Consider the following 26,761-nt stretch of genomic DNA (forward strand, 5'->3'; position numbering starts at 1 on the left):
TATATGTTTCTTTTCTAGGTGATTCCGGTGTGTCAAGCCTAGAGAAGGACACCACCAGGATCAACACTAAGAGTATGTGTACATGTTTTTTACTTTTTTAAATGGAAGATTTCCTTTAAGACCTCATGCACAGTACATGCCATTGTTTAGGGCCAAGTTCTAGCCATTTCAGCCATTGTAACGTGAGCGCACATGTCATAAGGCTACTGTACACAAAGAATAGAGGTCCATAAAAAGACTTAAAAGACCATTTATTATTTGCAAAAAATGTTAAATACAACCAAGGTCGGATTGTCAAATAAGTAAAAACATTAGATTAAGGTCAAACAAATTTCTTTCTTTTAGTCATTTAAAATATTGTGATCATGAATATTTATTTGGTGAAGATGATCAAAAGTTAAAAGTTGTCAGACAAACAAAAATAAAAAGTAGTAAAAAAAAAAAAAAAAAAAAAAAAGTCAAGTGCAGGCATAGGACAATCCAAATGACATCCTATCAGATGGAAGCAGCCAACAACATGGAATGGGGGAAGCTTTACCCATGATACAGTATTACAAGACATTCTGCATAATGTCACATAAACAGTGGGCTTTATTTATCAAACCTATCTAACAGAAGAGCTAGCCTTGTTCCCACTAGCCACCAATCAAAGTGCAGCAAGGAAAGGTTTTTCCATTAGATACTTTTGATAACTCTCTTCGTATGACTCTTTGCATAGCTTAGGTTATCTTCATATGAAGATTTGCACTGGAATGCCGGGTTTGCAGAGAAACCATCGAACCGACAACTAATCAGAATCTTCGTCATCAAGGTATTCTTCTGCATTGCTGGACGTCCGTACAAGGTCTATAGAAACAAAGACAGACGTATTGAGAAGTTTGGTTCATAAAATAATCTATAGCTGATGCCATGTAAGTGGCTGGCATCTTTACCATCAAACTCAAAAGGTAGTACCAATAAGTGCCAGTTCTGTATATGGACACATCCTAATGACAAGGAGAATGGTAGCAACCAACAGAAAATCATAATAAAATCCAATAGAATATGAAACACAGTACCTTGTCCCTGTTTCTTTTTAAGCAGTGAGGCACTCTGTGCATTTGTAGCCATGTCCAAAGCCAACTTTTTCTCATTATTCCGTAAATCTGTTCTTGCTCCTATAAAAAGGAAAAACAGAAAAAAAAAAAAAAAAGACTCTTAGGGGATAGGTTTTTGTCTATACACAAATATGCCAACTATTCTACTTCTTCTGCCCATGTGGAGACTTTTTCTTTTGAATGAATTGAAAAAATATTTAGATATAAACTGGAAATTTCGACATTTTATAAAATATACCTTAAAAAAAAAAAGTAAGTACATTTTGTAAAAGACAAAATCTAGGAAACAGAACAGAATTTGTCTAGATATTTTTGATTTTACTCGACCTCAGAGAGCAGATCCTCCACACCGCTCTCTCCCTCCCCCGGGTGTCACAACATGGTTATTACCTTCAGGACCTGGAATGATGTCAGAAGGATGCAAAAGTCCTGTAACCATTTAATTGCTGCGAATTATATGTCAGGATGGAGCCAGGGGCTGGGGCCAGAGAACAAGTTGCAGAGTGTGTTCCTGTGAAAGCATGTAGCAGAGCAGAGCGTGTTCCTGTGAAAGCATGTAGCAGGGCAGAGCGTGTTCCTGTGAAAGCATGTAGCAGGGCAGAGCGTGTTCCTGTGAAAGCATGTAGCAGGGCAGAGCGTGTTCCTGTGAAAGCATGTAGCAGGGCAGAGCGTGTTCCTGTGAAAGCATGTAGCAGAGCAGAGCGTGTTCCTGTGAAAGCATGTAGCAGAGCAGAGCGTGTTCCTGTGAAAGCATGTAGCAGAGCAGAGCGTGTTCCTGTGAAAGCATGTAGCAGAGCAGAGCGTGTTCCTGTGAAAGCATGTAGCAGAGCAGAGCGTGTTCCTGTGAAAGCATGTAGCAGAGCAGAGCGTGTTCCTGTGAAAGCATGTAGCAGAGCAGAGCGTGTTCCTGTGAAAGCATGTAGCAGAGCAGAGCGTGTTCCTGTGAAAGCATGTAGCAGAGCAGAGCGTGTTCCTGTGAAAGCATGTAGCAGAGCAGAGCGTGTTCCTGTGAAAGCATGTAGCAGAGCAGAGCGTGTTCCTGTGAAAGCATGTAGCAGAGCAGAGCGTGTTCCTGTGAAAGCATGTAGCAGAGCAGAGCGTGTTCCTGTGAAAGCATGTAGCAGAGCAGAGCGTGTTCCTGTGAAAGCATGTAGCAGAGCAGAGCGTGTTCCTGTGAAAGCATGTAGCAGAGCAGAGCGTGTTCCTGTGAAAGCATGTAGCAGAGCAGAGCGTGTTCCTGTGAAAGCATGTAGCAGAGCAGAGCGTGTTCCTGTGAAAGCATGTAGCAGAGCAGAGCGTGTTCCTGTGAAAGCATGTAGCAGAGCAGAGCGTGTTCCTGTGAAAGCATGTAGCAGAGCAGAGCGTGTTCCTGTGAAAGCATGTAGCAGAGCAGAGCGTGTTCCTGTGAAAGCATGTAGCAGAGCAGAGCGTGTTCCTGTGAAAGCATGTAGCAGAGCAGAGCGTGTTCCTGTGAAAGCATGTAGCAGAGCAGAGCGTGTTCCTGTGAAAGCATGTAGCAGAGCAGAGCGTGTTCCTGTGAAAGCATGTAGCAGAGCAGAGCGTGTTCCTGTGAAAGCATGTAGCAGAGCAGAGCGTGTTCCTGTGAAAGCATGTAGCAGAGCAGAGCGTGTTCCTGTGAAAGCATGTAGCAGAGCAGAGCGTGTTCCTGTGAAAGCATGTAGCAGAGCAGAGCGTGTTCCTGTGAAAGCATGTAGCAGAGCAGAGCGTGTTCCTGTGAAAGCATGTAGCAGAGCAGAGCGTGTTCCTGTGAAAGCATGTAGCAGAGCAGAGCGTGTTCCTGTGAAAGCATGTAGCAGAGCAGAGCGTGTTCCTGTGAAAGCATGTAGCAGAGCAGAGCGTGTTCCTGTGAAAGCATGTAGCAGAGCAGAGCGTGTTCCTGTGAAAGCATGTAGCAGAGCAGAGCGTGTTCCTGTGAAAGCATGTAGCAGAGCAGAGCGTGTTCCTGTGAAAGCATGTAGCAGAGCAGAGCGTGTTCCTGTGAAAGCATGTAGCAGAGCAGAGCGTGTTCCTGTGAAAGCATGTAGCAGAGCAGAGCGTGTTCCTGTGAAAGCATGTAGCAGAGCAGAGCGTGTTCCTGTGAAAGCATGTAGCAGAGCAGAGCGTGTTCCTGTGAAAGCATGTAGCAGAGCAGAGCGTGTTCCTGTGAAAGCATGTAGCAGAGCAGAGCGTGTTCCTGTGAAAGCATGTAGCAGAGCAGAGCGTGTTCCTGTGAAAGCATGTAGCAGAGCAGAGCGTGTTCCTGTGAAAGCATGTAGCAGAGCAGAGCGTGTTCCTGTGAAAGCATGTAGCAGAGCAGAGCGTGTTCCTGTGAAAGCATGTAGCAGAGCAGAGCGTGTACCTGTGAATGCATGTAGCAGAGCAGAGCGTGTACCTGTGAAAGCATGTAGCAGAGCAGAGCGTGTTCCTGTGAAAGCATGTAGCAGAGCAGAGCGTGTTCCTGTGAAAGCATGTAGCAGAGCAGAGCGTGTTCCTGTGAAAGCATGTAGCAGAGCAGAGCGTGTTCCTGTGAAAGCATGTAGCAGAGCAGAGCGTGTTCCTGTGAAAGCATGTAGCAGAGCAGAGCGTGTTCCTGTGAAAGCATGTAGCAGAGCAGAGCGTGTTCCTGTGAAAGCATGTAGCAGAGCAGAGCGTGTTCCTGTGAAAGCATGTAGCAGAGCAGAGCGTGTTCCTGTGAAAGCATGTAGCAGAGCAGAGCGTGTTCCTGTGAAAGCATGTAGCAGAGCAGAGCGTGTTCCTGTGAAAGCATGTAGCAGAGCAGAGCGTGTTCCTGTGAAAGCATGTAGCAGAGCAGAGCGTGTTCCTGTGAAAGCATGTAGCAGAGCAGAGCGTGTTCCTGTGAAAGCATGTAGCAGAGCAGAGCGTGTTCCTGTGAAAGCATGTAGCAGAGCAGAGCGTGTTCCTGTGAAAGCATGTAGCAGAGCAGAGCGTGTACCTGTGAATGCATGTAGCAGAGCAGAGCGTGTACCTGTGAATGCATGTAGCAGAGCAGAGCGTGTTCCTGTGAATGCATGTAGCAGAGCAGAGCGTGTTCCTGTGAATGCATGTAGCAGAGCAGAGCGTGTTCCTGTGAATGCATGTAGCAGAGCAGAGCGTGTTCCTGTGAATGCATGTAGCAGAGCAGAGCGTGTTCCTGTGAATGCATGTAGCAGAGCAGAGTGTGTTCCTGTGAATGCATGTAGCAGAGCAGAGTGTGTTCCTGTGAATGCATGTAGCAGAGCAGAGTGTGTTCCTGTGAATGCATGTAGCAGAGCAGAGTGTGTTCCTGTGAATGCATGTAGCAGAGCAGAGTGAGTTCCTGTGAATGCATGTAGCAGAGCAGAGTGAGTTCCTGTGAATGCATGTAGCAGAGCAGAGTGAGTTCCTCTGAATGCGTGTAGCAGAGCAGAGTGAGTTCATGTGAACAAGGTCGGTTTTAGTCCCTGGGCAAAACTACAAGTGGGTCAGCAAACTGCGTAGTAATTTACAGACAGACAATCTGCAGGAGAATTTTATAGGAGATAGACAGATGATAGTTAGATTGATAATAGAAGATACATATGAAAAACAATAGATTTATTGATGCATAAATATAAAGTAGATTATATATAGATCCCTGCATGTGAATCTGTGTAGCAGAGCCGAGTGCGTTCATGTGAATGTGTGTAGCAAAGACGAGTGTCAATCAACACATTGTGTTGAAAAAAAGGACACAGGGCACAACCAGCAGTAGGTGCAACAGTAATAAACCTATTGATTTGGTAAAAAATAAATAAATAAATAAATTTTAAGCCCACCTTTTGAGAGCAACAGTTCTACAATGTCGGCATATCCTTTCCATGCAGCAGCATGCAGAGCAGTGTCACCAAGCTTGTTCTGAGGGGAAAATCATCAAGTGTAAACAGTTTGTCATATTTTCTACCTCAAAGAATTTCTTAATACAACCCTCATCATGGTGTCACAAGCCCCATATGGATTAGTGAAAAGTTATACTCTAAAGAAATAAATACACAAGACAACCAATGTAACTGGATAAAAATGGACGCTATTTATTGTTTACCGTTCTGCTCCATTAATCTCTATAGAGCTATTAATACTATGGAGCTCTCTCTACGGAGATCACTGAGGGCGGCGCTCAGCGATCTCAGTCAGCTCCACAGAAATTAATGGAGCAGAACTGTCATGTGCGGCCATCTGCGCCATTAGTCTGAGGGGCAGCGAGGGGTCGGTCGGACCCCTCGTTTACGCGATCTGTAGGGGTCTAAGCACTGAGACGCCCACTGGTCAGCAAGTTAGGCCCTATCCCATGGATAGGGCCCAACTTGCCTTTGTGGGAAAACCCCTTTAATAATTAATAACTTTATTAATAATAAATACAGAAAATTTAAAAACATAAACATTAAAATAATATCTAAAACTTCTCCTCCCAGGCATGAGCTGGGAGAAATATCCCCCACTAATTAGCAAGAAATATCCCCCCACTAATTGCTGACTATTACAAGGGAGGGCTGGGCGAGGCACTGAGATCTTCTGATTCTTCAAACTGGCACCTGGACCCTGCTGACAGCCCCTTATAAACGTAAGTTGATAATATTTTACCGAGCTACACATCTGTCATTGATCCAGCTGTTATCCAATAACAGCTAATTTGGCCTTAGGCCAGTCAGAACAAGGCCTCATAAAATTGTGGGAAAGTTTACCACATAAAAAGGGCAGGCAAATTTACAGAAGTCACAAATCTACATTAACCCTTTTCATACCATTCAACTATTTCAACTCATTAAACAATAATAAAACTATATATATAATTAGATAGGAGCTGTGACACCATGAATCCCCTCCAATATTAATCTCAGGGGCCACTTGCCAGTATTATTACAAATTGTGAGGGCCCCTGTGTAAATAGTGTAACCAATTCAACATATAAATCAACTTACCCATCTGCATCATTTATAAGCTGTAGTAAATTGTGTATATAAACTATTTGCCTTATTTTTTATGAAAAACTTTCCTTAAAGGAGTTTGACCATGGGAGAAACTTCTCAAATTATAACCCCTTAGTGATGTTTACACAAAGTTATTCTTTTTCACCCCTTACTTTACAATTTTACTCAGTTTTTTACTGTTCGTGCTCCTATAAGAGATATAAAAAAAAACCCAGCAATGTGGCCTGAGGGTCTGCTTAAAAAAAAAATAAACATGTACTTACCTACATGGTCAGGGTGTAAAGTGCCACGGTCTCTCCGTGGGATGCCCCTGTTTGTTTACAAGGGCTCGGAAGCTGCGCTCAGACAGGTTGTGGCTGACCGGGCTGACCGGGCAACCGCCCATCACCATATCCCAGCACTTGATACAACAGGGGCACGGCACAGAGAGACCGATCCACACAGGGATTTTCTTAAGCACCCCATCCCATCGCTGTTTTCTTTTATCTCTTGGACAACCCCTTTAAAGAGTGCAGAGATTTTTTATTTTTTTTGCAATTGTACATTTTGAGAAGCTGGTTCAGTATGCAAAATTCCCTAAAGCTGAGAAACTGAGACATTCATGAGAACTAATAAATTCATAGTGCAATACGTAGGGGAGTAGCTATAGAGAATACTGTGATCATAGAAGACTCAGATTTACTCTCAAGTCTATATTAGTAACTACAGTCACAGGTCTCTTCATGTATAATTTATATACATTACGCTACTCTATTACAAGGAAAAATCACATACCTGTTGGTTAAGCTCAATGTTTGGCTGCGTTAACAAGACTTCCACAACATCTAGAAAATTGGAAATAATAACCAAATTACAAATAATCATATACATAGAATGCAATTTAAATGTATTTTGCTATTTTAAGAGCAAAGACCTTTCCAGAGTTTAACTTTCTATTTGAAAACTTTTAGCTCAAAAATAAAATTGTATAACTGTAAACCCCACAAGACATTTTCAGGACGGTACTATAGTGCTACATGATGTACAAAAGCAATGAGTAGAAATTACCTCGATGTCCTCCATGACATGCCCAATATAAAGCAGTGCTTCCAGCTTTATCCAATCCATTGACTCCAACTCGGTTTTCTAAACACTCTCTTAACCAACTAAGGTTACCTGCAAGGTTTTATAAGAAGTTATTCATCCCATCAAAATGATGGACACTACAGTGACACCAAACAGACCATAGTCAAAGGGGTCAATCCATCATGTGCCTCTTGTATCCATATTATAATATATTCAGCACTCCATTTTTGTAATTTGTTTTGCTCTAACTGAACAGGAAAACAGAAAATTTGGTAATAATAAAAATAATAATCTTTATTTATATAATGCCATCATTTTCTGTAGCCCATAACAAATCGTGGGGGACATATACAAATAAAATAAGATAGAACAGTACAAACTTTTGTGGATGAGTGATCAAATTGTATTTGAAAGGGGATGGGCAATTCCTGCAGTGACTGGTACAGACTGGAGACATCCGTGAAGTGTTTGGACTAAAGTACAAACCTGGATGGTACATTAAAGGGCTTTTCCCACAAAACAAGTTAGTCCCTAACCATAGGAGAAGGCCTAATTTGCTTATCGGTGGGGGTCTCAGTGAGGAGACTCCCACAAATCACTACAACGAGAGGTCCGATGTACCCCAGTTGGACCCTCGTTGCGGGCGGAGGAGAAGAACGGGGGTCTGATGGGGTCCAATGTACCCCAGCTGGACCCCATCAGACCCCCGTTCTTGTGATCTGGGGGGGGTCTCATCACCAAGACCCCCATAGATCAGCAAGTTAGGCCCTATCCAGTGGATAGGGTCCAACTTGTTTCATGAGAAAACCCCTTTTAGAATAGACTATAGATGAAAGAGTTTAGTGAGTGAAAGACTGATTAGAAATGTGAACAGAGCGGAATTCATTCGTCGACTGCTTATCTAGGGTGCTCGTAGCCCAGTGGTGGCGAACCTATGGCATGGGTGCCAGAGGTGGCACTCGGAGCCCTTTCTGTGGGCACTCAGACCATTGCCCCAGGACAGAGTTCACCAAACAGGACCAAATCCAACAAATCTTTCTGCAGTCCCAGGCAACTTGGATGCTGCTCTCAGCGTGATTTTACAGCAACACTTCATGGACTGTTTGGAACTGCTTGAAAAGTGAGAAGATGTTGAAAGAACTGCATTATCTTTGGAGGTTTTCATTTTGGACCCACCATTCTTTCTGTACAGAGAGATCTCAGAGAGAAGCTGCAATGATAATCTGAATTTGCCCTCCTTCTTTCAACTGTATTGGTGGCCTCAGGCGGCTATTACAATTGAAAGATGTCGAAGAACAGGTAGCAATAAGTCACTGCCACGTTGGAACTTCACAGTAAAAAAGTCAATTTTGGTTGCAGTTTGGGCGCTCTGCCTCTAAAAAGTTTGCCATCAATGTCGTAGCCACAGAGACAACAGTCCTCCTCCAATGTGCATTTGAAATATACTTTAATGTATATTTATTATCAAGTCAAATTCTGGTTTATTGTGCTAAAAATCTGTCAAACTTGTAAGGCATAATATCAAGCATGTTGAATAGACTTTATTAACCCCTTGAGAAGCAGACATTTTTTTTTACCTGTAGCATCAAGCAAACTATCCCATTCAACAGATATTTAAACAATCTAAACTTTTGTTATCTGATGAGTGGGAGCGTGGCTTCACTGAAAAAGGGGGCAAAGTTTAGATGCTAGAATGTTGCATGAAAGGGGTCCAAAGGAGATCTGCTAAAAGTATCATACAGATAGTGTCACTGTGACGCCAAATTCAGCTAATTTTTACATGGCAGAGTTTACACCATCAAAAATTACAGGGTAAGAAAGTCTTCCCATTAGTTTTAATTTCTAAAATCTATCCCTGATGCAATTGGGAACATTTAGCTAAAGCTAAATATCCAGTATGAAACTGATTTAGATCAGAGTTGAGCAGTGAACACCAGCACTACAGATAATACACAAGAAGCATTGCCAAGAATAATAATAACTTTCTGTAGTTTTTTTTTTAGAAAGTGTTTTTACTTGGAAATGAGTGAAAGAGAAACCATAGCAATGATGTACTACACTTACCTCTTTTAGCTGCCTCATGCAGGGGATTATCAATGGATTCTGCTTGTTCAGCAACTGTAAAGAAAATGTTTAGCAATTACCGTATATACTCGAGTATAAGCCGACCCAAGTATAAGCCGAGGCCCCTAATTTCACCACAAAAACCTGGTAAAAACTATATTTCTTTTACTCGAGTATAAGCCGAGTTTGAGTTTTCAGCACATTTTTTTGTGCTGAAAAACTAGGCTTATACTCGAGTATATATGGTAGTTTCTGTCACTTCTGCTGCTCCGAACATATATTATCTAACCTAAAATCCTAACTGGAAAAATTCATTTCTGTTAATGATATTACATAGACTCTGAGCAATGATTTCTATATTTAGCTGACTTGTCAGTATGAATGCTAGTTTTATCAAGTAATGTACTGGAACAGTTTCTATAGCTGGGTACATTTACTACAATAGCTTCCAAAAAGAAGAACTACCGCTAAGAACAGGGCTTGACTACACCTGACATTCTGTTACTGTGAGAAGGAATACATTATATTCTGCCACGTTCTACATTTTAGCAAAGAAGACTTCCTCTTTAATATAACACACGAGGCTTCACACTAAATGCGGTTACTCTGTCCTTCAATTTATGAAATTAATTAGAAATATGGCTGAAAACAGTTGGTGACCATTTGGACAAGTCAGAGTCGCGATAAAATGGACCAACTCAGATAACACAAATATACAATAAATTATAAAAATGATGTAATTTCCTTTAAATGCCTGTTCTATTCCTGATCTAATGAACAGCCTTTATTGTGATACTGTTCAACTTTAAAGGACGGATCAGTAACCAGCACCCTAGATGCACTAACAACCACAGTACTGAACAAAATGCCACTGCAGTGATTATAAATACCACAAATACGGCATTCAAAGCAGGCAATAACAGAGACCCCAGAGCAGTAAACAATAATAATGGAGAGACCCACAAAGTAGACAAACAATACTGGAAAGCAACAGAGCAGACAAACAATACTGGAGAGCCCCAGAGTATAAAACAACTAATGCTGGAGACAATAATACTGTAGACCCCACAGCAGGCTAATAATACTAGAGACCCAGAGAGCATAAAACTATTAATACTGAAGACCCCAAATATAAATAAATTCTCTCCTTTCCCGACTCCTCTTCTGATCCTAGTACCAAACTGCAGCTTCATCTCTCCTCCATGTGTTGCTCTGCTCTGTGTCCCATACTGGTGGTATGCACCAGCATGTGGACCCAAAACAGAACTATGCCAAGAAAGGTAGAGAACCCAGGAACCCTCAGTCCTCTCCTGCTCCTGGAGCCACCCTGCTCTGTCTCCTGACACCAGTGTATGTAAGCAGTATCAGAAGTCAGGACACAGAGTGGAGTAGCAGGAGAGGACCCAGCAGTGTTGAGGATCTCTTAGCTGCACTTACCTCCACCAGGCATCCTGCACCAATGAACACTTGCATCAGTCATGGAAGCACTCATTAGGCTCTGACAGCAGGGTGCGGAACTCAAGGCATGGCAGACCGAATGCACATGCTCAGTAGTGAAGCTCCTCCAATACATATCAGCGGAAAAAGGCACTGGGAATGACTGCATGCACTTATCATACAAGTACTGAAGCGACAACGGGAAAAAAGAACTGTGGAATTGGAGTCAGTTGCCATTCTGGTGGAGCTGGAGTCTGAATTAGGGGAATTGAGGAGGTGAAAGTTTCAAATAAACAAGAAAGATAAAATGAGAGGACCAAGTAGGAAACCTCAAATATCTAGCTCAACAGACTAACCACAGGCACTTTATAAAACAGAAGTGAGAGGTGGAAACATGGAAAATGTCTTACCATAGTTACTTGGTATAAGCCCAGTTTTTCCTTTACAGGTGCCCTTCCACCAATTTGTATCACTCTGGAAAAAGATACATTTTTACTAATACATTTATATGCTTTCATAGAAATGCAGATTAAGAAAGTATTTATAGAAGACTGGAATAGTCTCTAGCTAACAAACGACACAAATCAAAGAGTTTATTCCCAAAATAATAAAAATGTATTATTTCGTATGTTTATTGTACTGCTATGCACTAGCCCTACTATCTCACCTAGAGAATGAAGGACGAAAATTACTCTGCAAAACAGCATGTGCAAAAAACATCTAGGCTACATAGGTGCATAGATTTATACTGATGCTGTAATCACATTTCACGAATCACATCTGGCTTCCTAAACAGAGTTCAGTCCATTGGCCCCAACAAGTATCATCACCATCCTAAGTCCAAAACCCAAAAACCATTTTGTTAAAGGGGTTGTCTAGGAATAAACATTTATTATATATATGGCTTGGAGAGGGTTTTAAAAGTAATAAAGAGCTTATACTCGCCTCTCGCCAGAGATGCCATCCTGCAGCCTCTTTACCCAGAGACCAGTGAACACAAGTGTGGAGAGGTAGAGTATATGCTCATTATTCATTTTAAAGCCCCTCTAGCCATATATAAAGTAATTTGTATACCTGGAATACCCCTTTAACGTTGATATAAAAGCAGATGCTTATCGTAGGACCCATTGGTATTTTAAATGGCCTCATAATATGGGGTATAATACATTTAAAAATAACTTGTAATATATGTAGTGCCCTTCGTTGCAGGGTGTAAATAACACTTTATTGGTATTGTGTCTATACATTCAAGGGCCATCATTTATCTACCCTTATTAAAGTTTTTATTTGTACAATTTGATACACTGAAGTTTTTGATGATCTTTTATTAATTTAAGAGAAGTGTAAACATTTTTTTAAATAAGAGTTGTTATGGTTTGGCTGATACCTGTACAGGCAGTCCCCGGGTTACGAGCAAGATAGATTCCATAGGTTTATTCTTAAGTTGAAATTGAATGCAAGTTGAAACTGTATATTTTAAAATTGTAGCTCCAGACAAAAAAATTTTTTTGTCTCAGTGACAATTGGAGATTTAAAATATTTTGCTGTAATGGGACCAAGAATTATCAATAAAACTTCATTACAGACACTTTACAGCTGATCATTGCAGCCTGGGACTTTAGAAAACTATTCAGAGAGCTTCACCAAAGGTCACAGTGAGCAAAGAAGTCTGTCTTTAACTAGGGGTCGTCTGTAACTTGGGTGTCCTTGAGTAGATGCATTTTAAACTATTAAAAATATATATACTTTTTTTTTGTTATGAAGATGTTCGTTATTTATTTTCCAAAACTTCTGGGAGAAGGGGTTGTACACTGCCATCTTATGATTGCTTCAATAATTCACTGGTCTTCAACATGTACCAATGCATTATGGAAGAAATAAAAATCTGTTAATGGTAACCATTAGGACTCACTGCTCAGTTAAATGGTCGTCTGTCTGATGATTCGGACTTGCAGTTTGCAGGAAGAGATTGATGTTTAATGAAGTTGACTCAGTCATATGCTTCTTTTATCATTATTCCCTGTGCATTGCACATATGCATTTTGCAATTCTGTTATTAGTGACAACTCAGTAAATGAGGAAGAAAATAAACCTGTCTGTTATTCTAATGCCAGATAAACTTACCATATCGGAAATATAGAGAATATCCCCTTCATCGAAGTACAGTTCATCAGGCTGAAAATAAAGCATAGTAAATAAATAAGTGCCCTCAAATATATAAGTGACTGGAAACTAAACATCAAAGCAGCACGCTAGTAATATATGTGAAGAATTATGTAGTTACAAGTTAAACTAGACATGGTGGTTTGTGACTGAGGAAGCCACAAGCTGTTCTGCTGACATGCGCCTCATTTCACACAAGTGAAGTGTTACGAGTCTTTTCTACTATATGGGGGTAAAATGTTTCATCACTTAATTGGTTGAGAAGCCGACTACTTAGACTCCTCAACACACATTTATTATACACCGATGCATGTTACTCCTCAGCATCCACAGGATTTTTCTAGAGGTCCATGCATCCTGACAAATCTGCTGGGCTGGGCAGCTTGATGCCAGGTCCGGCCTGTTGTAGAATTGCGCCTCCTTCCCGTTCATGACTACTTGGCATAGAGCTGGCATAAGGGAGGAAATAGGCACAATTGTGCTCCTATTTCAGGCGTACAAGCCCTTATTAATATGCCCCTCTGTCTCTACCAACAAACCCTCATCTCCAGTCCTGCGAGCCAAAAAAAAAAAAAATTCAATTAAAGAGGACCTGTCACCTCTAAAAACTGTACTGGGAGCCGCTTACTAAAGTAAGCAGCTCCTAGTGCTACAGCATATGCCGCATTGTTACACTGCTAACCTAACAAATACTTCAGCGCTGTGCAATTGAAAACGCCGGACCACTCTGTAAGCAGTCAGGTGTATTCATGAGGGAGGAGGTCGGAGGCCCTGCCTTTCCCCCGGACCGCCCTCCTACTCCATAGGCCGAGCTTCACATGGCAGTCACCACCCCTAATCACGCCCCCTCATGAATACACCCGACCGCTTAAAGTTTGGTCCAGCGTTTTCAATTGTACAGCACTGCAGTGTTTGTTAGCGTTATCGGAGGTTTCTGTTAACACGAGTAGTGTAACACTGCGGCATATGCTGTAGCACTAGGAGCTGCTTACTTTAGTTTTTAGTGTTGACAGGTCCTCTTAAAGTTCTTTTCCTACGCTCCATAGATTATTCTCAGATATACACTCACCGGCCACTTTATTAGGTACACCTGTCCAACTGCTCGTTAACACTTAATTTCTAATCAGCCAATCACATGGCGGCAACTCAGTGCATTTAAGCATGTAGACATGGTCAAGACAATCTCCTGCAGTTCAAACCAAGCATCAGTGTGGGGAAGAAAGGTGATTTGAGTGCCTTTGAACGTGGCATGGTTGTTGGTGCCAGAAGGGCTGGTCTGAGTATTTCAGAAACTGCTGATCTACTGGGATTTTCACGCACAAACATCTCTAGGATTTACAGAGAATGGTCCGAAAAAGAAAAAACATCCAGTGAGTGGCAGTTCTATGGGCAGAAATGCCTTGTTGATGCCAAAGGTCAGAGGAGAATGGGTTCGAGCTGATAGAAAGGCAACAGTGACTCAAATCGCCACCCGTTACAACCAAGGTAGGCAGAAGAGCCTCTCTGAAAGCACAGTACGTTGAACTTTGAGGCAGATGGGCTACAGCAGCAGAAGACCACACTGGGTGCCACTCCTTTCAGCTAAGAACAGGAAACTGAAGCTACAATTTGCACAAGCTCATCGAAATTGGACAGTAGAAGATTGGAAAAACGTTGCCTGGTCTGATGAGTCTCGATTTCTGCTGCGACATTCGGATGGTAGGGTCAGAATTTGGCATGAATTTGGCAGAATTTTGACATGAAAGCATGGATCCATCCTGCCTTGTATCAACGGTTCAGGCTGGTAGTGGTGGTGTCATGGTGTGGGGAATATTTTCTTGGCACTCTTTGGGCCCCTTGGTACCAATTGAGCATCGTTGCAACGCCACAGCCTACCTGAGTATTGTTGCTGACCATGTCCATCCCTTTATGACCACAATGTACCCAACATATGATGGCTACTTTCAGCAGGATAATGCGCCATGTCATAAAGCTGGAATCATCTCAGACTGGTTTCTTGAACATGACAATAAGTTCACTGTACTCAAATGGCCTCCACAGTCACCAGATCTCAATCCAATAGAGCAGCTTTGGGATGTGGTGGAACGGGAGATTCGCATCATGGATGTGCAGCCGACAAATCTGCGGCAACTGTGTGATGCCATCATGTCAATATGGACCAAAATCTCTGAGGAATTATTCCAGCACCTTGTTGAATCTATGCCACGAAGAATTGAGGCAGTTCTGAAGGCAAAAGGGGGTCCAACCCGTTACTAGCGTGGTGTACCTAATAAAGTAGCCGGTGAGTGTACATTCCCCATCTTATGCATGGAAAATAAATGTCAATCATGGGAAAACCCCTTTAAACTATTCTGCAGTGATTATACTACTAATCAAGTCATAACTAGAGAGAAAATAATAAAAAAATAAAGTAAATAAAGAAATACCGTTCTAGGTTCAAATGTGTACAGTGCCCGGAAAACCTTCACTTGACCTGCAGGAGAGGAAAAAACATTATTCATTTACTCTACAGCAGAAATAATTTTCAATTATTTGTTTTATTCATTCAGTATGAAGAGATGTAGAACAGTGCCTTCGCTCAGAGAAGTCAGCATTTCAGAAATGCGTGTAAAATCACCCAAATGCACAAGTGTTTTTGTTTATGCAAACAAATTAAAAATGTAAAAAAAAACCACACATAATGCCTGTGTTTTCTAATAAACAAAAAATTACTTATTTCACGCCAACATTGGGGCAAAACTACACATTTTACCTTGATCTCACAAAAATCATGTAATTACATGCAGATTTGTAACACTTTGGGCTTAAAAAAAAGTGAAACCATGAAAAGACTGCAGCATGAAAACAAAGCAAGGAAAGCCAATATAATCAGAAGTTTATAAGTTATCCCATATCTACAGGATATAGAATAAGATGAATGGTGTGCTTCCGATTGCTGGGACCCCCACAATCATGAGAAAAGGGACCCCCAGTGATAAGCAGAATGGGGATCCTGGTGGTGGAGTGGTGGAGCAGCAGGACGATAATCCACCCGATTTCTCCCCATAGACAATGAATGGTGTGTCAGGACTCCCCCGTGGATAGGAAATAACTTTTTCAGGTGAAAACCCTCAGCCTTTTGTCTATCACAAGTATGTAGATGAGGAGTAATCCTATTTATGGGCATTATTTGACTTATATTCGACTTTATTCAGCAGTTCATGCCTCTGCAGGCTCAATCTCAGTTTCTCAACTGTCTCAGATGTGGTGGGTGAAGACAAGCAGTGTAAATTCAATACTGTTCTTGCCTCTGCAGGTGGAGACAATACCATAGGCAAAAGGGGCAGGACATGGTCAGGGTTAAAAGTGTGAGTAGGTCACAAAGAAAGACATTGTTAATTGCCCCACTGCTAAATGTCACCAATAAGTCAATTGGTGACATTTGTCGTGATCATCCTAAGGCCCCCTGCACACAAACATGTTCAGCCTGAGGATATGGGTCCAGGTGCCGGTCAGAACTCACAGAATAAACATTGCATAGAACAGGAGTCCCATCATCAAACAGAAACATGATGAAGGGGGTTCCAGTCTTCTGGCCGAACTATAGCAACTCTTATAGCAATGTGTTCTGTCTATGGGATAGGTCCAAAACACGGGTCCATTTCCACAGGCAGAATACATTTGTGGGTAGCTGCCCTAACTTTCAGCGGTGAAAAGGTTTTACGGGTACTGAGTGAGAGATATGGACTCCTTCCCCATAACTGCACCACACACCTGTTTCACAGTCCTAGCTTCTTTTGTGTATTAGACTTACACTACTAAAAAGTTAGGGATATTTGACTTTTGGATAAAATTTAACAAGTATATGACATTGTATTATGAAAGTAGGGCATGTAAGTGGAATCACGTAATGGTGTAAAACATGGCAACTTGGGATTGACCAAATACATTTACCCAACCCAGCTGATACCTTGACTCCTTAGATTCTCTGTTAAGGAGTACTGAGTGCCCCTTACAAACTTGTGGGATGAGATGAATGAGTCTATCTGTGCTTGTTTGACAGATATATACAATATAGAGCCGCACAACTGTATTGCAGTATATTGTAGTTATATTGCTTCATTACTACAGTCGGTTTTAGAAATCTGTAACTTTTTTTTTTTATTTTTCCAAGTAAAGATCTGTGCGAGGGCTTGTTTACTGCATTGCAAATTGCACTCTGCAGTTATTTAATATTCCATGCCGTGTACTGGGAATCGGTAAAAAAATTCCAAATGAAGTGAAATTGGTGGGAAAAAAATGCATTAGCGCCATTTTCTTGTGGTCGGTATGATCACATGGTTATCAAATTTATAAAGGTTTTAATACATTTTAAAAATTTAATTTTACCCTATTTTCCATTATGGGGTTTGCCGCCGGGAATAACCATTATTATATTCTGACAGAATGGACATTTTGGGATGTGGCAATACCCAATATGTTTATGATTTTTACAGTTTATTTTGAAATTTTGAATAAGGGGGTGATTTGAAGTTTTTTTTATTTTTATTATTTTTACTAAATTTCTGACCCCCTATGGTACTTTAACCCTAGGTTGTCTGATTGACCCTACTGACAATACAGTATGGCAGTATATGGGGATTTTACATGTATTACAATGTGCCACCGCCTTTTTACAGCAGCCGGCAGCTTTGCAATATGCAACACCCACCTTGTATGATGAGAGGGTCCTCTCCATACAGCACCAGCCGACGTGTGATGTACTATTACGTCACACGTTTATAAGGGGTTAATATAGAGATCATAGTGACAGCTATCATCGAGCAGATCGTCACTGGGGGAGGGGGCATGCGTGACTAGCATTTTAAGATGGCAGTGCCCTGGAGCAGACCTGACAGATTAACTGCCATAAACGGACAAGGTTAGAGTGCATTTTTGGGGAGTATTAAATATCCATGGAATTAAAGGACATCTACCACCAGGAAGGATTGTAAACCAAGCACACTGACATACTGGTGTGTCCCCACTCTGGCAGGTTCTGCTCTTGTTTTTAAGAAAAAAGGCTTTAAACATTATGCAAATGAGCCCGAAGGGGCTCCAGGCTCTGTTAACACCTATGGAACCCGAAGCCCCTCTGGCTCATTTGCATAATTTTGAAAGAAGCTAAGAGAAGAGCAGATCCTGCCAGAGGGGGCACACACAAATATGTCAGTGTTCTTGGATTACAATCCTTGATGCTGGTGGTAGATGTCATATAATGGTGCTTTGAAAATAATAATAATCCCTGAAGTTTACCATTCTTTCTGACGTTTAGATTTTTTTTTTTTCCGCTGTGCTTTGCTGTAAACTCATGAAGATGCCTCACCTTGGTATCATATAACCAGTTAGAACCAGTATAATTTCTACCTACTGGTTCTACAATGATGGGTTCACACCGGCTTATCTTCTCCCTTCCCTGGACAACAAACAGATCATATCCCAAATAGCCATGCATAAATGTCAATAAATACATATATTAATGGGGAGGAAGATGATTCATCAGTGTGTTCAACTGGTTTTCAGATTTTTTTTTTTTTGCTATCGTTTGGCACATTTGTTTGTGGGTTTTTATGTAATATTTTAGTGAAGTACCCTCAAACTTGCTGGGACTAACTTGTCAATGAAATCACTGGGTATTGTACTTCGAATGTTGCAGTAAAAACTGCAATTGCTCATTGATGGGTTGTTTATTGCCTGATATGGTGCAGATTCTGCAGTTTTTTTCTGGAACATTTGTGGAAAACATCACAATTTTCACTCAGGATATGGGACTACTCAGGCGCAAAAGGTCTCAAATTTCACCATATAGCCAGTTATATAGTCAATTGGATGCGAAAAAGGACACCAGCAAAGTGCAAAATAAGCACCCAACAAGCCAAAAATAGTGATAACTTCCTCCAATATCTGTCTCTAGTCCATGTGGATGCACATGTCTAAATGCTGTTAATAGAACCTCAGGCAAATTGGCATGTCCCATAATCACCTTCTGAAAATAGAATTAAATCTACTCTAATCTAAAATAAATAAAATGACAATTGGAATAAGCAAAACAAGAAAAAGATATAGCACAGCATTCCGCTTTCCTCATAGAAAGTTATCAATTATGCGAATCGTGTATGGAAATGTAGAAAGAGGCAATCCTGCTGAGCTGGTGAATCACTTATGCCCAACTTATTCTGTAACATCATGACAGGAAGTAAAGGAAACGAGTTGAGACATCTTTCCTGCACCTCAGGCTAGTTCCACCCTGTGCAATACACACAAAGCAATGAAAGCTTCACAAAGTCCATGGATCTCGCCTTTATCCGAGCTTCATGCGCTTTCATTCCTAATCCCTATATGAATTATCCAGAAATCCTGTATCATCTCCCCATCTGCCCTCTGTGGACCATGGAGAGGCGTCTATGATAATGTCATCCCGTGCCTTCTCTATATTATACAGTGCACAGGGAACACAGCGGAAGACACATCAATATAGTTTTTTATGACTGGTAAAGGATGCAGCAGAGCTCACACATACATCACATCCTGGTCTACCTATACATCAATACATAAAGTGCTGCTTGTACATTATAAATATAGGGACCTCTAGAACAGCACCACTGTGATACATGGCAAATATGAAGAGCTACACAATTCTTATTTTGCACATCCTTTAGACGTTGTTACACCAGAAAAGCAAACCTACACCTACAATAAGCTTCAACCCTCAAAACCCTACCCAATTCCCACCTCACACAACAAAAAGTCACACTGTTTAGCGCAGATGTGACTTCTAACAAAATGTACACCAAAACCTGTCAAAGATATGTTAGTAAATCGTCCCCTAGATATTTAATATGTGTGTATACACATATATGATAATTGTATACAGGCAGTCCCGGACTTACAGACGAGCGCTAGTTATAGACAGACCCCTCTTCCCACTGTGACCTCTGGTGAAGCTCTCTGGATGTTGCTTTAGGCCCAGACTGCAATGATCAGCTGTAAGGGGTCTGTAATGATGTTTTATTGATAATCCTTGTTTCCATGGCAGCACAAAATTCTGAAAATCCGATTATCACAGGGACAAAAAAAAAAAAATGCTCATCTTGAGCTACAATTATAAAACATATCAGTTACGACTTACGAACAAATTCAACTTAAGTACAAAACCTACACGCGGCCCCCTACTTAAGAACACCCAACCTCTAGATGTGCAAAGCTGATAGAGACGTCCCCCAACAGACCTGCAGCAATCGTTGCAGCTAAAGGGGGGCCCATAAGGCAAACACTCAGGAGGCTGAATGTGCAGGCCATAGTTTTCAGTTTCCTTACACTTCACAAATCAATAAAATGCATACAAGTTTGCCGCCATGACATTTACAAATGTTCAATGAGTGAAAATTATTGGAACTCTCTGTATTTATGTCATTTTAGGAAATGTTCATATAAAGTGACCAATCCCAATATTCCAGCAGCTAGCAGCTTCCATCCTGAAGGATGAGGTGACCCATGGGCAAGCATGTAAAACCGGAAGTGCGACTGCAGGAGGGCGTGGGGGCCAGTCATGGCGTTTTATCATTCCTATAGATTACCATTATCTGTGTTACAGTAATGACCTTTCAAAGGGAACCTACCACCACAGATCTACCTATAAAGGTACATCAGGTGGTAGGTGCATCTATTGGACGTGAGGATAGACCTTTTAAGGGCTAATCCTCACATCCCCGCAATCTTTTGATAACTTTTATTTCGCTAATATGCTCATTTTCTTAAGAGCCTACAGGGGCGTGGAGTAGCTGGAGCTGAGGCTACACAGGACGGCTACTCTACGACCCAGTAGCCCCTTTCATCCTCCTACCAGAAATCTTTGGCGCGCAGCTCCTCGTCCGCGAAGCCTGCCGTCTGCGCATGCTGTGAAGAGTTGCGCGCCGAAGGTATCTGGTAGGAGAATCAAAGAGGCTACAGTGGTGTAGAGTAGCTGCGCCGTGTTACTCCACACCCCAATAGCCTCTTTAGAAAATCTGCATATTGGCGAAATACAAGTTATCAAAAGATTACGGAGACGTGAGGATTAGCCTTTAAAAGGGCTATCCTCACGTCCTACAGATGCACCTACCACCTGGTCTACCTTTATATGTAGATCCGCGGTGGTAGGTTCCCTTTAAAATCTTCATTTCATTTTAGTAATGCTTTATGGAAAGAAAATCAATCTGGGGGTGCATGACTCTCTATACCCGATCTGTATAAATATCCACTCAGTCTATGGAGAGTGGCTATACAAATGTACACTAGCCTTTGCCACAGATTTCACAGAGAATCCCTCCTTTTCCACTCAGAGAAAATAAATCAGGAAAATCCATGCAGAATACTCAAAAATACTCAAAAAATTCCTTCCCACAGAGTAAGGAATAACATAGATTGGCATAAGGTAAAATGCATGTGACATTCTTTTTGGTGCTGAAAATCAACCTACGTATGTGCCATCCATTTTACAGACACAATGGGGGAGATTTGTCATCAAGTTTCTGAGGCTAAACTATTCTAGACCTATGATAAATCCCCCCAATTGGGACATATGGGTGTGTGTCCCAACTGCCAGGATCTGCTCTTCTGTTGGCTTCTTATGGCCTGATTTTTAAGAAAAAAAAGGTTTAAAATGATGCAAATGAGCCTGAGGGGCACCAGTCCCCATAGGAGTTAATAGAGCCTGGAGCCCCTCAGGCTCATTTGCATACTTTAAAGCTCTTTTTTTCTTAAAAACCAGGGCTTGAAAAGCCAAAAGAAGAGCAGATCCTGGCAGAGTGGGCACACACCAGTATGTCTGGTTTACAATCCTTGAGCTGGTGATAGATGTCCTTTAAACTGATATCCCCTCATATTGTGGACCTAATATGGGATCTGTGTGACGGGGAAGCAGCAAGTGACAAAATGACTCGGAATGTCATTTTAATGTCTAAAATTTATAACATCTATGAAAAAGTTTGCCATGGCAACACTGGGAATTGCTCTGGGCATAACCAGACATAAATTCTCCTTTCGTTGGGGCCATAGTGTCTTCTAGAGGTCTTTGGAAGTTAACCCATCACATGGTTCTATTACAAGTCACTAGTTGCTGGGGCTCCCACCCACGTGTCATGTCATGTAGTATCAGTTTGGGTTTGGCCATGCATGTCCATGGTACTTATAGCACATAATGTATTGGAGGTTTATATATATGTACCTTCAAGTAAATAGTTATCCACGTCCTCCAATAATAATAAATAATAATAAAATTGTGTCTACTGGAGGGTGAGCTGCACAGCCCACAGGATACCCACATCCACTTAACTATATGGGCGCTGTATGGTACTTGATCCCAGGACTGGATACTGCAGGTTTTGTTTGACAGTACACAGATACATTTTGGGGGAACAATATGGTGGTATTATTAGGGAACAAACATTTTTTGCAGCAGATTTTCCATCACATATGTCAATGTGTACATGTATTGGAATTGTGTCCTGTGTGACTTCTTTGGGCACTTTGTAGCAGTATTATTTGGGCACAGCCCTTGGATTAAATTGATTAGTGCTACACTCAGGTACTCCTCAGGAGATTAGCCCGGGGCATGCTGCAGGTAGCAAGTTGTCCGTGTATATCAGTAGTGGAGGAGCGGCTGCTGGAAGCAGGAAGTGCAGGGCAGCTGTAACCTCCCATTCATCACACAGCTGCATGTACATTACTATGACCCAGCCCCAGCCTGCAGCGCACGGCTCCCGGGTGGAAGGCGCGGGCTCACCTGGCTTCACTGGTTTAGGCGGCGGCTTGGACATGGTGAGAGAAGATGGCACAGCTGATGTCCCGGGACCGCAGTCTTCAAATGGAGCCCGCAGCACAGTGTCACCCGTCACTGCCGAGAATGAGGAAGTGAGCGCTCCAGTGCTGGGGGAGGAGCCACCCTGCTGCCCCGCCCACATCCACGCAAGCAGTCACACATAGAAAACACACGCACACTGTGCACACCTACCTGCTGTACACATGTACTTACCCAACAGTACACTACTCATATATACAAACATGTGCATAATAGACCTATACACTGCTCACATATACAAACATGTACATAGCACACCCATACACTACTCATATATACAAGCCTGTACATAACACACCCATACACTGCTCACATATACAAACATGTACATAACACACCCATACACTGCTCACATATACAAACGTACATAACACACCCATACACTACTCATATATACAAACATGTATATAGCACACCCATACACTGCTCACATATACAAACATGTACATAACACACCCATACACTACTCATATATACAAACATGTATATAGCACACCCATACACTGCTCACATATACAAACATGTACATAACACACCCATACACTGCTCACATATACAAACGTACATAACACACCCATACACTGCTCACATATAGAAACATTTACATAACACATTCATACACTGCCCACATGTACATAACACACCCATACACTACTCATATATACAAACATGTACATTACAAACCCATACACTGCTCACATATAGAAACATGTACATAACACACCTATACACTGCCCACATATACAAACATGTACATAACACATTCATACACTGCTCACATATACAAACATGTACATAGCACACCCATACACTGCTCACATATACAAACATGTACATAACACACCCATACACTGCTCACATATACAAACGTACATAACACACCCATACACTGCTCACATATAGAAACATTTACATAACACATTCATACACTGCCCACATATACAAACATGTACATAACACACCCATACACTACTCATATATACAAACATGTACATTACAAACCCATACACTGCTCACATATAGAAACATGTACATAACACACCTATACACTGCCCACATATACAAACATGTACATAGCACACCTATACACTGCCCACATATACAAACATGTACATAACACACCCATACACTGCTCACATATAGAAACATTTACATAACACATTCATACACTGCTCACATATACAAACATGTACATTACACACCCATACACTACTCATATATACAAACATGTACATAACACATTCATACACTGCTCACATATACAAACATGTACATAGCACACCTATACACTGCCCACATATACAAACATGTACATAACACATTCATACACTGCCCACATATACAAACATGTACATAACACATTCATACACTGCCCACATATACAAACATGTACATAACACATTCATACACTGCCCACATATACAAACATGTACATAACACATTCATACACTGCCCACATATACAAACATGTACATAACCCACCCATACACTACTCACATATACAAACATGTACATTACACACCCATACACTGCTCACATATAGAAACATTTACATAACACATTCATACACTGCCCACATATACAAACATGTACATAGCACACCCATACACTACTCACATATACAAACATGTACATAACACACCCATACAATGCTCACATATACAAACATGTACATAACACACCCATACACTACTCATATATACAAACATGTACATAGCACACCCATACACTGCTCATATATATATACATGTACATAGCACACCTATACACTGCTCACATAAACAAACATGTACATAACACATTCATACACTGCCCACATATACAAACATGTACATAGCACACCCATACACTACTCATATATACAAACATGTACATTACAAACCCATACACTGCTCACATATAGAAACATGTACATAACACACCTATACACTGCCCACATATACAAACATGTACATAGCACACCTATACACTGCCCACATATACAAACATGTACATAACACACCCATACACTGCTCACATATAGAAACATTTACATAACACATTCATACACTGCTCACATATACAAACATGTACATTACACACCCATACACTACTCATATATACAAACATGTACATAACACATTCATACACTGCTCACATATACAAACATGTACATAGCACACCTATACACTGCCCACATATACAAACATGTACATAACACATTCATACACTGCCCACATATACAAACATGTACATAACACATTCATACACTGCCCACATATACAAACATGTACATAACACATTCATACACTGCCCACATATACAAACATGTACATAACACACCCATACACTACTCACATATACAAACATGTACATAACACACCCATACAATGCTCACATATACAAACATGTACATAACACACCCATACACTACTCATATATACAAACATGTACATAGCACACCCATACACTGCTCATATATATATATACATGTACATAGCACACCTATACACTGCTCACATAAACAAACATGTACATAACACATTCATACACTGCCCACATATACAAACATGTACATAGCACACCCATACACTACTCACATATACAAACATGTACATTACACACCCATACACTGCTCACATATAGAAACATTTACATAACACATTCATACACTGCCCACATATACAAACATGTACATAACACATTCATACACTGCTCACATATACAAACATGTACATAACACATTCATACACTGCCCACATATACAAACATGTACATAACACACCCATACACTGCTCACATATACAAACATGTACATAGCACACCCATGCACTGCTCACATATACAAACATGTACATAGCACACCCATACACTGCTCACATTCAAACATGTACATAGCACACTAATACACTGCTCACATATACAAACATGTACATAGTACACCTATACACTGCTCACATATACAAACATGTACATAATACACCCATACACTGCTCACATATATATACATGTACATAGCACACCTATACACTGCGCACATATACAAAAATGTACATAATACACCCATACACTGTTCACATATACATACAAGTACATAACACACCCATACACTGCTCACATATACAAACATGTACATAACACACCCATACACTGCTCACATATACAAACATGTACATAACACATTCATGCACTGTGCACATTGCTACAGGTTACACATACTCTGCGAACATGTTGTAACTGCTGGTAATCCATATAACACACACTACACACATATAAGTATATACGTGTTATATGTACAACAGTTACGTGCACTGCAGATATGTACATATTCACACTTTACATTAATAAAACACATATTGCACACATATACACACCTGCTACTACACATTCACATACTTTGTGAACATGTACATAGCTACAGGTCATACACACATACTCAGTGCACATGTACTTAGCTACAGGTTACACACGCATACTATGTGCATATGTACATAGCTACAGGTTATAAATGCATACTATGTGCACATGTACATAGCTACAGGTTATACATGCATACTATGTGCACATGTACATAGCTACAGGTCATACACGCATACTCAGTGCACATGTACTTAGCTACAGGTTACACACACATACTATGTGCACATGTACATAACTACAGGTTACACACACATACTATGTGCACATGTACATAGCTACAGGTTATACATGCATACTATGTGAACATGTACACAGCTACAGGTTATACACATTCTCTGTGCTTATGTACAAAGCTACAAGTTATACACACATTCCCTGTGCACATGTACATAGCTACAGATTATACCTGCATACTCTGTGCATATGTACATAGCTATAGGTTAGGGTGATGGCACACGTGGCGTTTTGAATGCGTTTTTGTCCTGTTTTTAAGCAGTCCGTCAAAAAACACAGGCGTTTTGACCAGTTTGAATTAAGATAATTGGTCAAACCTGTCAAAAACGGATGCGGTTCTTAACGGACTGCTTAAAAACGTCCCAAAACGCCTTCAAAGCGCAACGTGTGCCATCACCCTTACACACATACTCTGTGCACATGTACATAGCTACAGGTTACACATGCATACTCTATGCCAGTGATGGCTAACCTATGGCACTGGTGCCAGAGGTGGCACTCGG

At 41.1% G+C, this 26,761-nt stretch overlaps 1 protein-coding gene across 1 annotated transcript; it reads right to left on the reverse strand.

The window, feature by feature from the left end:
- Positions 1 to 234: 234 nt before the first annotated feature.
- On the reverse strand, positions 235 to 22,747 carry OSTF1 (osteoclast stimulating factor 1). Its single transcript, XM_072150931.1, has 10 exons — positions 22,551 to 22,747; positions 15,196 to 15,242; positions 12,731 to 12,781; positions 11,017 to 11,080; positions 9,170 to 9,223; positions 7,088 to 7,195; positions 6,815 to 6,864; positions 4,892 to 4,970; positions 1,059 to 1,157; positions 235 to 846 (listed from the first exon to the last, which is right to left on the reverse strand). Exons 1-10 carry the CDS (start codon positions 22,726 to 22,728, stop codon positions 788 to 790), a joined length of 789 nt encoding a protein of 262 aa, XP_072007032.1. The 5' UTR covers positions 22,729 to 22,747; the 3' UTR covers positions 235 to 787.
- Between the last annotated feature and the right edge of the window lie 4,014 nt (positions 22,748 to 26,761).

This window comes from Engystomops pustulosus, chromosome 1 (assembly GCF_040894005.1).
Source record: "Engystomops pustulosus chromosome 1, aEngPut4.maternal, whole genome shotgun sequence".
Classification (NCBI taxonomy): Eukaryota; Metazoa; Chordata; class Amphibia; order Anura; family Leptodactylidae; genus Engystomops; species Engystomops pustulosus.

Bases quoted from the DNA above. Each gene is read 5' to 3' on its own strand.
- OSTF1 (XM_072150931.1), bottom strand. From the start codon at position 22,728: ATGTGGGCGGGGCAGCAGGGTGGCTCCTCCCCCAGCACTGGAGCGCTC. The intron at 9,224-11,016 runs GTAAGACATTTT...TTTTCTTTACAG, and splicing joins GCTTATACCAAGTAACTATG to TTGCTGAACAAGCAGAATCC. The intron at 6,865-7,087 runs GTAATTTCTACT...CCAATTTTCTAG, and splicing joins ATGTCATGGAGGACATCGAG to ATGTTGTGGAAGTCTTGTTA.